Source organism: Heteronotia binoei, chromosome 3, assembly GCF_032191835.1.
Source record: "Heteronotia binoei isolate CCM8104 ecotype False Entrance Well chromosome 3, APGP_CSIRO_Hbin_v1, whole genome shotgun sequence".
Classification (NCBI taxonomy): Eukaryota; Metazoa; Chordata; class Lepidosauria; order Squamata; family Gekkonidae; genus Heteronotia; species Heteronotia binoei.
In genome coordinates this window covers 101,262,679-101,280,006 of record NC_083225.1, presented here as the reverse complement: position 1 = coordinate 101,280,006, position 17,328 = coordinate 101,262,679, and the positions used below count along the sequence as shown (strand labels likewise).

Sequence of the window (17,328 nt, the reverse complement as noted above, 5' to 3'; positions counted from 1 at the left end):
AGAGCTTATGTTGCAAATGTAAGGATTTGTTCACTGTAATGTACATAAAAATCTTAGCTCAAAAAAGTGTTTTGAGCAGGAACATGTTCTTTGAACTCTGCTGAAGTAGGAACATCAATGGTAGACATTATGTGCTCTTTTTGGTACCAAGTACATACTTTCTCATTTCCAGCCCTTCATTTTGATGCCCAAGGATCATGCATAAATGGGTATATTTGTAATGACTTTCAGAATTGGAAGTGTTGACTGTTCTATTAGCATGTCAATGTTCTTGTAAGACGTTTTGGCTTTGATGCTGTTTGCATGTTTTGGTACCAGTTTCCATGTTTCCTATAGAGATGGTGTTCTTGAGCACAGAAACTCTTTTTTTGATTTCCATTAGGAAATTAGGATAACTTGATAGGTAGCTACAGTCTGGTGATAAGTGTAAACTGTGCTTGAAAGTGTCTGTGTACTATTATTTCCAAGGAGACCACTATATTATTTTCAGCAATTGTTTTTTTAAAAATCCTGTTTGTTGGAAGGATAAAAAGTTTACATTTCATACTTTTAATTGCTTTATTATTTATTTAAGATAGTGTAGAATTTTGTATGAGAAATGACATACTTATGTATTCTTTTGAACAGAGACACACTTCAGTTAGAAACTTTTGACTGACCAAGTTTTAGAGGAAGTTTAACTTACAGGCATACAATTGACTGGCTGAAAAACAATTTAAAATGAATTTAAGTTTCTATTTTTCAATGTTGTTATATAATGTTTGAATTAAAGTATGTAAATAGAACAAAACCCATGTTTTCCTTTTTTCCATATCAGTACATTTTATGAAATATAATGTATATGAAAATAACACATTGTAGAGGGGAAAAGGTACAAATACTTCTATTGGTGGAAAAACAATATTAAATGTCATTACTCTAACCTTCTATGGCTGTCCTACTTTTTACTAAAGGCTTGTAAAGGTGTATGTAGCTGTGTTTTGTTCAAAAATAATATGGCAAAAGAAACTAAAATCACAATATAGGTACAAGCCAGCATCCTGAGCACAGGCTGACAAATTTCACAACTCTTTGGTAGAGTTTTTTTTAAAAAGTCACTCTGTCAGATCTAAATCACTGTTTCCCTTTGGAGCCAATAAAAAAGATCAATTATCCCAGCTTTCCAGTCAGTGGCCATAAATGTGGCGGTTCAGGCCCACACCAATTACTGCATTGTGCGCTTCCTCCATACCCCAAGGCTTCCCCCTCCTCCTCCTCATCAGTTCACAAATCTTTTGCCTAGCCAGAGATCATGGTATAGGAAGCAGTGTATATATCATGCCACACACTGTCCTCCCCTAAAGTCTGAAACATCTTGTAAAATGTATGCAAATGTTCGTTATTTACAAAGTAGACTGGTAGTTCTTAATGTTGTGCCCTAAGAAAACACTTTCACAGTTGATGGGTTGGTGGTGATTGTGCATTTTAAGAGAAATCACACTTTCACTAAATAATACTGCACCAGTGTACACCTGTTCCATGGACAGTGCCTTATAAATTTGTCCATTAGTGCAAGCAGCAAAAAATGCAGGATGCCACCATTAATTATATCCTTTATGAATTAAAAAATAATTGAGCAGGACTTGTAGAACCATTTCTGCTCACTATGAAATGTGCTGTCCACATCTCTGCCCCTGTAAATCCCATCCAATAGCTGAATTACACAATGCAACAAAGTTTGATTCCTGTAGCACCTTTAAGACCAACAAAGTTTTATTAAAGGATTAAGAAGAGGAGATTGGATTTATTACCCACCCTTCACTTGGTCTCAAAGCAGTTTACAATCTCCTTTCCTTTGCCCTCCCTACAACAGACACCATGTGAGGTAGGTGGAGTTGGAAGAGGTCTTTTGAGAGCTGCTCTTGAGAGAACAGCTTTGAGAAGACTTGTGACTGACCTAAGGTCACCCCAGCAGCTGCATGTGGAGGAGCATGGAATCAAACCCAGTTCTCCAAGATCAGAGTCTTTATTCCTAATCACTACACCAAACTGACTCTCATGCACAATTCTTCAGATACACTGAAATGGAATTTACCAGTCTATACATATAGGTAGAGAATGAGCAGCAAATTAGCATACAGGAATAACAGTTTATAAGGTCACCACGAATTTGTGTGTCATTCTTGCTCAGGGACATATGGTCACCATTTGTTTGGGTTTAATTTGGGGGGAGGGGAATAGTAAAGGAAATCATATCAAAAACAGAGACTGATGGCCAGACGTGTCTTCTTAACTGTGGAAAGCTGGTGGAACACTGGTTAGATACTGGGATTTGCTTTAATGAAATACTGATCTTTTCCAAGTACCAATTAAGTTCCATTGAAATAACCATTTTTTAAATAATTATCTTTATTAATTTTTCCTTACATTGAATGGGAAAACATTTTGTGATGAACACTAGACAGCCTCTTTCATTATCTTGGTCAGTTTTTGAACCTTGGACTTTGTAGACATGTCCACGTATTTATCCCCAATACTGACAATCATTCCTCCCAAGATTGATGGGTCAGTCTAGAAAAAAAAATCAAGCAGGATACTCACATCAGTCTCCTATTTTAAAGAAGGAAAAAACTAGCATGTTTGCATTTTGGTTGTCTGATCAATAGTAATTATATTTTCAAAGCTTTAATTACAGGTAGTTTGCTAAGACAGCTCCCATACCTTGACTTCCAGTTTCAGTATTTCTCCTTTAGCCAAGAAGCCATTCAAAGCTGTTTTCAATTCAGTAAGACTGGCCTCATCCAAGGGCTACAAAATGCAGGCCAAAAACAAAAGAGAAACAAGGGTGGGAGGAGAGAGAGGTCTCTAAGTTAAATAATAAGGTACAATAGAAAGGTAAATGTTTAGCTTTTCAGGTGTAACACATAACAGATGAAAACTCTTATCCCAGAATGTCTAAAAGAAGGCAGGCAGCCAAAGGTACCAGAAGGAGAAATGTTTGCTGGCTTTTAACAGAGATTAAGTTTGATTGAATGGACCAAGCAAACCAAAGGAACAAACAAGGATACATTCTGCCATAACTACTGTGGCTCTTTTTACCTTTTTAATAGCTACCTCAAAACAATCCCCTCAGGGATCATCAATAAAGTGCCATTCATTTGGCAGATGTAGGACTTTTCTTTTTGTTTGTTTTGTTTTCACCATAGGAAGCTATTGGACAGCACAGAAATAGCTAAAGAGAGTCTTCAGTGCCATTAGCTTACCTGGGCAGTGGTAACAGAACATAGCACTTCTCCACGATGCGCACTCATGATCTTACCAAATGCAGAAATTACACCTGGAGTGTAACGTAAGCGACCATTTTCAGCAAGCACATCTTAAAGAAAAGATTAAAGGATTACCAGCAATTTATAAACAAGTTGTATAGAAAGTACAACAAAATGAGAAATTATAAAGATAACTTTTAACACTGTGACTATTAAAGAACAAAGAAATACTGTACTTTCAATAACAAGTCGATGCAGCAAGACTAGTAGTTCCTATTCCAGAAAGACTACTTACTGACAAAGTTGACAGTGATAGGAGACAGTTTCTCTTTCACTAAAGCATCATTCACAGTTTTTTGCTTTACTGTGCCCTTTATGTGAGGGTTCATGACAACACCAGACAATTTAGGGTCCCTGATAAGTGCCTGCAATGGGAACAACAGAAATATTATGGTCAAAATTAGAAAGTTCTTCCAGTTAGTTCTAAAAATCAAAACTGTTCACAATGTAGTTTTAGTTTAAAAGTATCTCAAATGTAAGGGGCTGCTTAATGATATGACAATTGGCACTATCATGGACAAAATAATGTTCAGAAAGCATCTTCAACATTACATGAATGACTCACACCAATTTACATGTATTCAAATAAAATATTCCAAAATTTATCTGAAAAACTGATTTTAAATCTCCAATATATTAATTTACCAACCAACTGTACAATTAATGTTTTCAGAACATATGTAAAAGTGTATTAAAGAACATAATTTTGGTTTATTATTGGTGTGGCACCCTGACCTGGATACCCAGGCTAGCCTAATCTCATCAGACCTTGGAAGCTAAGCAGGGTCAGCCCTAGTTAGAATTTGGATGGAAGATCACCACAAAGACCAGGGTCATGATGCAGAGACAGGCAATGGCAAACCATCTCAACTGTCTCTTTCCTTGAAAACTCCACAGGGGTCACCATAAGTCAGATGTAACTTGACAGCAATAAAATGGGAGGAAATAACATATAGGCAGGATCTTTCCCAAATGAACCAACATTTTCAATGGAAATAAATACAAAGAGGGTATAATTAGTGTATGCAACAAATCTTATTACCGACACTCGACTCAGCTCTTTTTCAATCTGATCCAGCTTCTTCTGCTTAGAAGCAGCAGAATAGAGTGCAGTGGCATATCGGCCTTCCAGTCCGTACACTTGGATTGGCGGCTTCATGGGAGTAAAAAAAATTAGACAAAGAATACAAAACAGTAAATGGCAAAAATAATGCATACAACAATGAAGATGCTAGATAGTTTTCAAAATATTAACACATTACAACCTTAAATCAATGAGATAGTTATAAAACCAACATAGGCCAACTTCAGTATTGTATGGTGTTTTTGCTTTTGTTAGAATCCCATTGTCCATGACAGGTTTTTTGTTTACAAAGGAACAATGTATACACAGAACACTGCAAGTTAAGGACCAGACAAGGAACACTTAGTCCAGTATTAGCTGATCCAACAGGAATATATTTGTGGTTTACCAGTATGCCAATCAGGACTGTGCAATATGTGGTGGCCAGTAAATTTACTTCATGGCAGCAGCAAGTGCAGAAAAAGCTGTTTTTCTGTAGCGAGTGGTTGTATGGTTACAAAAACTTCCCACACATTTCTGTACATTGTCATTTATTACAGGTTATGCCTCTGTGAGAATCCAGAAGTGATTGCACAATAAATTTATATCTACCTTATGCCATAATACAATATCCTTTCCAAAGCCCACCATTTTCAAGAGCAGCTTCCTCTGTGGCAGGGGTTGCTCTCTGAGAAACACTCAAATCCTCCTTAGATCTGCAGAACCATTGTAACACTTCAGGGTTCCCCAATGTTGTGCCCATGGGTGTCAATTTTTTCAGAAAGTGGCTGGGTCTGTTTGTAAGGCAGGGGTTTATTTATTATTTATTTATTTATTTATTTCATTTATATCCCGCCCTCCCCCACCTTGGCAGGCTCAGGGCGGCTAACAGCAATCCATAAAAACACACCATAATAAATAAAACATTAGAATTACATTATAGAACAATAAAACATTAAAACATTAAATTAAAAACCAGTCTAGTAGATACAATTATACTGCGGTATAGATCTTTGGACCGCATTGGCGGATCTTTAATTACCATTTTTCTTAGCAGTCCGAATATGCTGATTTAAAAAGGATGGTCTTGCAGGCCCTGCGGAACTGTTCAAGGCTCCGCAGGGCCCGCACCTCCTCGGGGAGTCGGTTCCATAGGGTAGGGGCCGCGATCGAAAAGGCCCGTATTCTGGTGCTCTGATATTTAACTTCCTTCGGCCCAGGGATAGTCATTAAGTTTTTCCCCGTTGACCTCAGTGCTCTCTGGGGTTCATATGGGGAAAGACGGTCCCTCAGGTAGGCAGGTCCTCGGCCATATAAGGCTTTAAAGGTAACGACCAACACTTTGTACTGGACCCGGTATATAATCGGCAGCCAGTGCAGTTCACGTAGTCCCGGCCATATATGCTCCCGTTTCGGGAGTCCCAACAACAGCCTGGCCGCCGCGTTCTGCACTAGCTGCAATTTCCGGGTCCGGCACAGAGGTAGCCCCAAGTAGAGGGCGTTACAGTAGTCTAGTCTTGAGGTGACCGTTGCGTGGATCACTGTTGCGAGGTCCCGGCGCTCAAGGAAAGGGGCCAACTGCCTTGCCCGCCTCAGATGGAAGAATGCTGACTTGGCAGTGGCTGCTATCTGGGCCTCCATCGATAATGAAGGCTCCAGTAAAACACCCAGACTCTTTACCTGGCGCGCTGCTTTCAATGGCGCACCATCGAAGGCCGGGAGAGCTATTTCCCTTCCCAGAGCGCCGCGACCCACGCATAGGACCTCTGTCTTCGCTGGGTTCAACTTCAGCCCACTCAGCCTGAGCCATGTCGCTACAGCCTGTAATGCCCGGTCGAGATTCCCTGGAGCGGGGCCGGGCCAGCCATCCATTAGTAGATAGAGCTGGGTGTCATCTGCATATTGATGACAACCCAGCCCAAACCGCCGGGCAATCTGGGCAAGGGGGCGCATATAGATGTTAAACAGCATCGGGGAGAGAACTGCTCCCTGGGGCACCCCACAATCCAGTGTGCGCCTCCGGGACCGCTCGCTCCCGATAGCCACCCTCTGTCCCCGACCTAGGAGAAAGGAGGAAAGCCATTGCAAGGCCAACCCCTCGACCCCAATGTCGGCGAGGCGGCGCGTCAGTAGCCGATGGTCGACTGTATCAAATGCAGCCGACAGATCTAACAGCATCAGTACCGCAACGCCGCCCCGATCCAGTTGCCGTTGGAGGTCATCTACTAAGGCGACCAGCACCGTCTCCGTCCCATGGCCCGGCCGGAAACCAGACTGACATGGGTCTAAGACAGAAGCGTCATCCAGAAACCCCTGTAGCTGCAACGCCACGGCCCTCTCAATAATTTTACCTAAGAACGGTAAATTGGACACCGGCCGGTAGTTCGCCAATTCGGCCGGGTCTGCTGTAGCTTTTTTCAGGAGAGGGCGGACCAAAGCCTCTTTCAGAGGTGTTGGAAAATGCCCCTCTAAAAGGGATCTATTTATGATGTCCCGTAAAGGGCATCTAAGCTCCCCTTGGCAAGATTTAATCAGCCAGGAGGGGCAAGGGTCCAGATCACATGTTGTCGGGCGAGCAGCAGAGAGGATTCTGTCGACTTCCTCCAGGCTGAGTGGGTCGAAGTGGTCCAGCACTAAACCTGAAGACAGGCACGGAGCCTCAATTTCACTCACTGTATCTAATGTGGTAGGCAGGTCTTGGCGGAGCAGCGAGATTTTATCTGCAAAGTATTTCGCAAATGCCTCACAGCCTATTCCTAATTCTCTAACATTTGGTTTGCCTTGTGGCAACGTTGTAAGATCCCCAATTATTCTAAATAATTGTGCTGGGCGCGAGTTTGCAGATGCAATCTTGGTTGCAAAGTAATCTTTCTTTGCAGCCTTGACTGCCACCTCATAAGACTTCATAAACGTTCTATAGGATGTTCTCGTTGCTTCGTCCCGAGTATGCCTCCACTGCCTCTCTAGTCGTCTGAGCCCTTGTTTCAGCTGGCGTAACTCCAAGGTATACCATGGAGCCAGCTTCGTGCGAGGGCGCAGAGGGCGCCGGGGTGCAATTTCGTCGATAGCCCTGGACAGCTGGCCCTGCCAGATTTCCACCAGGTCATCGAGGGAATTGCCAGTGGGCCAGGGATCCCTTAGGGCCGTTTGGAACCGTTCCGGGTCCATCAAGCCCCGAGGGCGAGCCAAAATAGGCTCTCCGCCCATACAGGGTTGGGGCGGCATCCCCACACGGGCCTTAAGGGCTAGGTGATCCGACCATGGTACCGCTTCTCCGGCGATATCGTTCACCAAAATCCCGGCTGCAAAGATCAGGTCTAATGTATGCCCGGCCTGATGCGTGGGAGTCGTGACAAATTGAGAGAGTCCCAGTGTCGCCATGGACGACACTAGGTCCATCGCCTGAGTGGAGGCCGTGTCGTCGGCATGGACGTTGAAGTCACCCAGGACCATAAGCCTCGGGTACTCCAACGCCCAGCCCGCCACTGCCTCCAATAGTGATGGTAAGGCGTTAGCTGGTGCGTTGGGCGGACGGTACACCAGCCAAACCGCCAACCCCTCTCCAACATCCCATGCCAGACCGGTGCATTCAATCCCATCAATCTTTGGATCCGGGAGGGCCCGAAAGGAGTAATCCTCCCGTATGAGTAGTGCTACCCCTCCCCCCCGCCCGCTCATCCGTGATTGGTGAAAGACCGAGTATCCCGGGGGGGACATCTGGGAGAGGGCTACTGTCTCCCCGTCCCTCACCCAGGTCTCGGTCACGCAAGCCAGGTCCATGTTCTGCCGTAGCAGAAACTCCCTAAGGGTTGCGGTCTTATTATTTATGGACCTGGCATTACATAACACCAATGACAGAGGCGAGCATTTCCTCTTGGTCCCACTACCTGCTACCATTGGGATGGGAAGTAGACTGGAAGGTGGCCGAGCACCATTTCGTCTCTGTCTCCTTCCCTTATATTTTTGTCTATTCCCACCGTTGTTGCTGGCCCCCACTCAAACGGAAGTGTTTTCCACAGCTGCAGTAGCAGCTGCATCCACTAGAAGATCAGAAGGACTACTAAGTACCCAGGCTTATGGTTCTATTCCCCTTCAAGCTTTTCTTCCTTTTATTCCCTCTTCTCTTTCCCATAGGCTTGCCTTCATTTTATTATTCCCTTCTGTGATTATTTGACAAAGCGAGGAGGCAAGTTTTTTTTTTTCCACACTACTTCTTGTACAAGCCATTTTGGAGTAATGCTCACCACCCCCTCTCAAAATTCCAAAGGTGCCTTGAGACCCAAAAAGTCTGGGGACCCATGGTGTAGGTCTTTGGATCCTGACCTAGGAAATCAACAACCTCCAGTTAGGCAATGTTCATAATACAAAATGCATTTGCATTTTCAGTATGTACACCCAGGATTGTTGAAATATTTATAATGTGTTCATATACATCTAGCTTTGCATTGAGCCATAGCTTCCTAAGTAGTTACAGTACACCATGTAAAGACATATAATAAACTAAGTTACTGTTCCAAATTCCCATCTTATAGATTCCCTATGTAAATTGAATTTTAAAACTTTGGAGCAATCTGTCAATATAATGGGGAAAAATGTTATGCAAACTTACCCGCACCAACTTTGATGCTGGCCTGACCAAAGAGGTGCTGAAATGCCGCACCTATAAAAAGAAATTAACAATTTCAATTTTCTAAAACTAAGTGGGGGAGGGGAGAATACACATATTTCCATGATGATTTTCAGAGATACAAGCACAGCTAGCAAACAAATTCTGAAAGTCACTCTTAGACTACCTCACAGGCTTACAGACAGAGTAAAGTGAGGAAGAAAGAACATATATGTCACTCTGGGGTCCTTGAAGGAAGGGTAGGGCAGAAACATGTTTGGATTTTGGGACAGGACATGATATTTTAGCAGCCCTGTCAATGGGGCAAATGATTCCAACTATTTATGCTGGCAAATACAATCACATATACACTCCTATTTACAACCAAATGACAAAAGGAAACAAGTATCATAGATAATAATTCCCCTATGGTGGTAGCCAAATGGAGTGCTTCCATTGGTTGACAGGTGCACTCAACAAACCGCTTACCCAACATGCATCAGTCTGGGTTCCCATTGGTTGACTCCCCTGTAGGCCTGGGAACACTGAATAAACCACCAAAACAATCTTACCTCAGACACATCTGATGCTTTTGTGTCCTCTCCATCAAAAGGCCTCAGAAAGGGCTGCTGTTTTACTGTGGCCTCACAAAGCATTTTCTCAGAAGCCATGGTAGCCGCCTCTTTCTTGTCACTCCCTCCTCCCCTCAGCCTGGGGAAGCTGCTAGCCAGAGGCTATTGCTTCTGTCAGTAAAGGGAGAGCCCTATGCTGAATAAGATGCCATAGAGTCCACCCTCCAAAACAGTTATTTTCTCCAGGGTGAGAGAGCTCTGTTGTCTGGAGCTCAGTTGTGATCCCAGGAGATCTTCACGCTCCACAAAAGTACACACAAAATAGCTGTTGCATCTTTCTTCATTTACACTGGATTCTTTTTTTAAAAATCATTTATTTATGAGAAACCTGGATTTTCTTCTTTATTGTTTACCATGCTAAATCTGGAAACTGGAGTTGGCTACCTTAGGCATGACAGCACCCTCTGGGTGATGCCACCTGACTGGCCTGACTTAACTAGGCTTGGATGCTTGCTCCTGTTCAGCAGCAGCTCCCCTATGACAGCCAGTGTGACTTAGCAGTTGCCAACTCCAGTTTGGCAAACTCCTGGAGATTTGAAGGCTGGAGCCTGGAAAGGGTAGGTTTTGAGGAGGAGTGGGACTTCAGACAGGTTCAATGCCATAGACTCCATCTTCCAAATCAGCCACCTCCTCCTGGGGAACTGCTGTTGCCAATCACCAGGTGAGGGCTGGGGACAACTCAGAATTACAACTGCTCTCCAGATCGCAGAGATCAGCTCCCCTTGAGGTGGAGGGGGGAGTGAATGCCTTCACTTGGGTGGGTGGGAAGACAGCAAGAGTGGGAGGCACTCACCCAGACCCTCTTTCTAGAGCCCATTGTATTTTTCTCCACAACAGATCTTATTCTAGTTAACAATAAGTTTCTTACTTAACATCAAGAAGTCTTAGGTCACTAAAGAATTTACTCTTCATACTCAAGCAAAACACACAGGCCTCATCATGCATTAGATAGTCAGATTATCAGCTTTTCATTTGCAACTTATTCAACTGAATGTAAAATATGAGCAGTAATCAGGGAGCAGTACCCTGTAGATGGGCAAGATCAACAACAGGTGGCACCCGCAGAAGGCTCTACATGCATATATTTATTCTGCAATCACACCATGAGTTACCAAGCTCAATTCAAGGTACTGGCTATTACAAAGACCTCTGACCCAAATATCTGCAGTACCAGTTCCCTACCTACCACTTTCCAACAATTTCAGTCATCAGAGCAGGGCCTTCTAGAGGTGGCACCCTGCAAATGGGCAAGATCCACAGCAGCTCATACATGTTCCTTCTCTGTAGTAGCCCCAACTCTGCAGTGGCTGCCAGAAGGGATCAGGAAAGCTCCCACACCCCTGGTATTTCACAAACTACAGAGTTGTTCAGAACAGAACTACAGAACATTCTTGTTATAGGGCTAAATCACAGGCCCAGGAAAATACACTATGCTGTTACTGATACAGTATCATGCTCTGAACTGTTTAACATGTCATGTTTAATAATTATGCTCTATTCAGACTACAGGTCCATTTCAAATTTCTATAATTTTTAGTCCTGTTATAGTTCTTAATAGATATATTGCATTGATTAACACTCTATAATGCACTTTCAGTGAGAAAGGCGGCCTACAAAGAACATAAACAAAAGTACACACAAAATAGCTGCTGCATCTTTCTTCATTTACACTGGATTTTTTTTTTAAATCATTTATTGGAAACCTGGATCTTCTTTATTGTTTACCATGCTACATCTGGAAAGAAACTTTGCATGCCTCCGTCAAGAGCCCCACATTCAGATGCCTTGGCAAATTGGGTTTGGGGCTGAAGTAACACCAATGAAGTCAAATTAGGTTTGCTAATCCCCAGTTCCCAGCGGGATTTCTCCCACTTTCCCAGGCTCCTTCCTGCTCCCAGTCAGCTGGCTGGTGGGGGGAAGCCCCACCCGCACAGCCACCATGTGCCTTTCCACCTCCGGAGGCTTCAGACTCCACTTGTAAAGGCTTCCTCTTGGGATGGTGTGTCTGTGTCTTTAAGGCTGAACAGGGGCAGGGAAAGCAGACATAACAACATGGTTGCTCCCAGTAGCTGTGAAAGCAGCTCAGACGCTCCATTGGTTGCACAATCTTTTCAGAGGTTGTTTGCATAGGAAAGGTAAACTTGAACCTTTGGTTGCTCTGTGTTACTTTGAAGAAGTTGGAAGTTCAGCAACTTGAGAGCAGAGATGCTGATCCCCAGGTGGGAGAAGGCCCTCCCCCACTTCAGAGTCATCAGAAACCTGGGGGGGGGGGAGGGAAATATCTGCTGGGTACTTCATTATTACCTATGGAAATTGATTCCCATAGGGTATAATGGAGAGACATGAGGGCGTCGTAAAACATTTTGGAAGCAACCAAGGGTTTGCTTTGCAGATCCTCACTAATGGAAGCCCTTTACTTTAGACGCAGAGAGTCACACGGACAGACACGACCTAGTCCTAACAAGTACCGGAACGTACTGCTTTCTGTATTAAAATCTCAAAAGCAAGGAAAAGGACACCTAAGCCCTTCGACAGCAGTCCCCATCGCCACCCGCTCCTGTTTCCTCCTCAGACAATGAGACTTGTACACAAAAAATTACCCCCAAAGCCTTTTCTCCACCACTCACCTTTTGAGACAACCCCACGGCGGCTGCCATCTTCTCTTCTAGGTCAAGTCAGGGGACAAACACGCATGCGCACCGGCTCGGCGCAGGGTACCTTGGAAAATAGCTTTCTGGGAATTATAGTTTCTCTAGAGCAAGTTACCCTCGCGTCCTACAAAAATGAGATGCGGGCGACAGCTGTGTATCGAACACAGTTTGAGTCCAATAGTGCCGTCAAGGTCAACAAAATGAGGGACAATGATCTTGGGTAGATAAGACGTCATGTGATTCCAGGTATATCAACGAGGCATGAAGTTTCGCTTTCAAAGCATCCGGCTTTGCCATCAGCAGTTCTAATAAAGCTAAAACGGGTGCGCGATTCCCTCAAGAAATCAGCGTGGGCTCCCTTCCCCTTTCGAAAAGAAGCACCACGGTCTGAGCTGTAAGCTAAACTCATGTGTTCTCTGCAATCACGTTTATTTAACACATGCAAAACGTATTGTAGTGTAACGAATATTAATATATTCGATTTTTCACATTTAAAAAAAATCCTCTGTAATTTGATTTTCAGAAAATCGACAAGACTTGCTGGTTTTTAACACTCTGCTGCACCCGTAAGATTCCAATTTTGCCACAAAGAATGCCTAATAAAAACGAACTGTATGATGTCTTTTTTTCATGTAGCTGGGCCTTCGCTTATTACTTCCTGATACCGTCACCCCAGAGTCGGAAACGACTGGTGCTTACCTTTACCTTTTTACTGCTGTACTTGTTTCCCTAAACCCCAATGGCTGTATTTAGACTACTTTCTTTAGAGGTAGGATCCTTCCCACTCTGCTTCCATGTTTGTCAGAAATGCATTTGATGGCTGATATAAGACAGAGTCGGCCGGAAATACAGCGTCCCGAAGGCGCTAGGTGGAGGGAAAGGCCATAGTCGCCCCCGGGGAGCGTTCACGCGCCCAGTCCGCGGCTCTTCGGGCACTTCCCGGCCTTCCAGACGGCCGGAGAGGCGCCTCGGACGAGCTCCGGCGAAAAGGCATCACTTTAAAAGTGGTGCCTTTTCGAGCCAGCTCTTGGCAACTCATGGGCTGGACGTGGACGGCAGACAGATGTGCTCGTTGGACGCGCTTTTTTGGTCTGCCTGCTTCCCGTCCCCATCTGTTCTCACCCGGTATATTTAAAACAGAGCAGGGATCGCCTACTTTTTCTTTAATTAGAGTTACTTATGAGTGGAGAAATATTCCTTCCCTATCCCCTATGACCCATGTTATGTTTTATTCACTCCTGGAAAAAGAACTTGGACCAGGAAAAGAACCAGAAAAGAAGCTATCATTAAGCAATGCAGTACAGAGAAAATCCTATTAAAGGAAAACTTAAAAAAAAAAAAAAGCCTAGAGCTTTTTTGTGATCTCTTCCTGGGTCTTCTAGAGAATGCACAAACTACTCCGCAGCATCCACTGAGGTGCCTTTTGGAGAGCCCTCCCTGCGTTCTCCAAGAACTAAGATGGGGGCCAGGATGTTTCTTGATCCCTTGTTTGTAGTTCCTGGTGTATTTAGTACTGACATAAAGCAGAGTATTTATTCATCAGAATTCAAACATATTTACTAACAACTGTTCATTTACTTATGTGAATATATACATAATAAATATTGGGAAGAAACAGTAACCTGAATTGGGAGACTCGATTTAGAATCATAGAGTTGGAAGGGACTTCCAGGGTCATCTAGTCCAACCCCCTGCACAATGCAGGAAATCCACAAATACCTACCCCAAATTCACGGGATCTTCATCACTGTCAGATGGCCATCTAGCTAGTTATATATTTCAATGAAACTTCTACATTATATGAGAGCAATAGTTAAATATAGTTGTGATATAGTCTGCCATCATCAAATAAAGTAGAAAGCAAAAACAAATCAGATTCTCTCTCTCTGCTGATCCATGCCTTTACAAAGTCCCTTGACCCTGCTGTTTCTGCTGCCACAGTAATCTGCCCAGCTAACTTTACAGAGTGAAAGGATCTTGCATGATTTCCAAATACAACTTCTATTGGAAAAAGGGTGTCAAGGGCATGAGCCAACCTAAGTAAAATTCCACTTGGCACTTGCAATATTTTTTCCTGTTGGACTGAGCCAACAACAGGTGTTCATAACTGCTAGCATCCCAAGGGCTTTTGAGCAAGCCTGCTAATTAGCTCACTGGTTTCAACTGGAATAAAAACAGGAGTGGGGGGTGAGTTCAGTCATTTTCCAGAAGGCTCTCTCAAAACAGTGTGTTGATTGGTTGAAAGATATCAAAAGTTTTTGTGGCCCAAGTTTTCTATAAATGTAGTGTATTTTGTTAGACCTACCCAATCCCCCTCTTTTACCCCTTATCACTCAAGTTCCACGTGTTACATATATTTGGATGTGAGTGACAGCTGTGTATCGAACACATGTTTGCTCTTGAACTGAATTTAGCCAGAGCCTTAAGAAGTACCTTAAGAACATCTGTACTGCAAGAGCTTTTCTCAGTAAGTGTATTTAAGACGTTAGCTTTGTTATTTTGGTGTCCTTGAACCCTTCACTAGAAGGGTTGTTTTTAAAGCTTTTCCTTTATTTTCTTTACAATAAAGCCTATTTTAGCTTTAGGGTGTGTTGCTGTGAGTTCACTTGCCCAAACCTGAGATAGGCTTGGTTATGTTATCAGAGTCTTGCTCCAGGGTCTCAAGTCTGAGACAAATTAGTAGTTCTCTCAGACTGAGGTGGGTCAGCCCTCACAGAGAGATAGGTAGCGGGATGCATAAAGCATCAGTTCTAATCTTTGTTGGGCAAAACTTTGGCCTTCATTATTTGCATTTATAGCTGATATTTAATAATGTTCTAATTAAGTTGTTGTGAGAGTCTTATTACTCCAAGAAAAAGCAGGAAATATTCCATAGTGATATTATGTTTGGAGGGCAAATACTGGTTTGAGGGGAAAGCGAAAGAGATGATGGCAACATCAACTGTGGGAACAGTAGACAGCCTCTTTAACTTTAATCAATTGTAATTGGCAGCTCCCTTATTAGCTGACTGGCCACACATACACATTAAACAAGAATGTTGGGGGTTTTCTCTTCATTGCACTTCTCACTTCTGAGGAAGTGAGCTCTGACTCAAGAAAGCTCATGTTGGAATAAATGTTTTTGGTCTTTTAGGTGCTAGTGGACTTCTGTTTTATTTTTAATAATAATATTTAATTAATCACCCTATCCTGGCCAAGGCCAGGCTTTGGGTGATTTACATCAGACTAACATGGCTGCTTCTGTGGACTTATGCTGGGAGAATGCCAGTGGCCTCAGGAGATGTTTCAGAGTCACATCCTTCTTGAACTGGTTCTTCTGTTGTAATGATATCTTGAGGTTGACACTTGACTAATGTTGGTGGGCACCTAGCCTGAATTTATCCTGGCTAGTCAATTGGCCACCCAATCACTGATGTGATTCAATTAAGGAGCTGTCATCTAGCTTTGGATCTAGATACTAAACTGTCAAGGCTAGATCAAAATGATCTACCTGTCACTTCAGGATGACTCCATAGGTATGACAGATTACCTTTGCTTTAATTAGGTAAGTACCTGTTTTCTCAGCACAATGCTGGTGCAAATCCTGGTAAACTTACATACAAACAAAGACCATTGCATGACACAAACACTTAGATGGATTACAGTTTCTTGATGGGGGGGGGGCGGAATCAGCTGTCCAGAGTCTACGGGGCATGAGAGCCAGCACCTTGAGCCCTGTGAGGACGAGGTGTCAAGGGATGATGATAGGTCAGAACAAACACATGAGACTGAGGGGTAAATCCTCACTGCCCAGGATAATGAGCCACCACCAGCCTCTTACGCCTTCACCCTTACCAAAATCTGTTCGTTGACCTTCTGGTTTCTAAGCAACTATACCTTAGTCAAGGGCTGATCCCATGTTATCTTGCTGAAAGAAAAGTGTATTTTGTTTTCTTTATGTCTCTTAGGAATGTGGAATGTACTGTAAACAAAGAGCAGGATGAATTATGTTTAAGAACAGAATGGTTGGAGATTCCCCCCTGCCCCCCCAAAAACCCCAGGCCCTGATTTTTTGCCTTTTTTATCCTATAAAAGAAGAACTTTGAATCTTGTTCAGTATGCCAGCTGGGTAGGAAGACCTGAACACTCTCCTGAGCTTTGCATCAAGAATGATCATTCTTACCAGTTTTCAAAAGTTTTATTGGTTTCAAAAAGAGTGAGGGTAGGGAATAGGGGGGAGTAGAAAGCACAATACATTTTGACCTTGTTCTGCATAAAAATACTTTCAAAAAGTAAAAGCTTAGTTTTACAATACTTTCTTTACATAAATTGTCCCATATTATTATGTCTAAACTAAACATTATCCACATTTTAAAATTTGTAGCATAAATCTTTTGTTAAAGTTATCTATTAGTTTTGACAATTCCAGTAAAGGCAATTTTATAATATAACATACAGGGGGGGGGGAGGAGAAATAAGTTCATACCAGAGAGTCTTAAGAGTCTTGAATGTCTAACAAGGCATAACATTTCATCCAGTATTTTCTTGCTGCTTCTTTAGATTTCCCAACCAACAGCTGGGATAGAAAGTCCAGCTCTGCTGTTTCCAGAATTTTCCCCACCAAGTCCATTTTCGTGGGAATTTCCTGAGATTTCCATCTCTGCGCCAAGAGATTCCTAGCTGCTGTGTTAAAGTGTGCCAACAAATGTCTCATTTCTTTGGAATAGTCCTCAGGAAATATGTTCAATAAAAATAGTTCTGGTTTGAAATGAATCTGTGTCTTCATAATCTTCTGTAATATTTCATGCACCATTTTCCAATAGCCCTTCACCATCTCACATGTCCACCACATATGGTAAAAAGAACCAACCTGTTTAGTGCATTTCCAACATTTGTTAGACATATTAGTATAAATCTTACACAATTTCTGTGGGGTCAGGTACTGTAAGCCAAAATGCCCTCAAAGCGAGGTTGGGGAATTGTCAGGTGGGCACCTGGCTTAATAAGGATCTTTTACCTCTGTATACAGGATTCCACGTCCAGAAATTAATGCTTAAAAATATTAGGGATTCTAATTAAGTAAAAACAATTA

General features: G+C 42.9%; 1 protein-coding gene across 1 annotated transcript; it reads right to left on the bottom strand.

The window, feature by feature from the left end:
• Positions 1–544: 544 nt before the first annotated feature.
• Positions 545–12,651, bottom strand: ATP5PO (ATP synthase peripheral stalk subunit OSCP). The gene is made up of 7 exons (XM_060234312.1): positions 12,234–12,651; positions 8,978–9,028; positions 4,348–4,458; positions 3,541–3,670; positions 3,243–3,355; positions 2,701–2,787; positions 545–2,550 (listed from the first exon to the last, which is right to left on the bottom strand). The coding sequence occupies exons 1-7, from the start codon at positions 12,261–12,263 to the stop codon at positions 2,437–2,439; spliced, it is 636 nt and encodes a 211-aa protein (XP_060090295.1). The 5' UTR covers positions 12,264–12,651; the 3' UTR covers positions 545–2,436.
• Between the last annotated feature and the right edge of the window lie 4,677 nt (positions 12,652–17,328).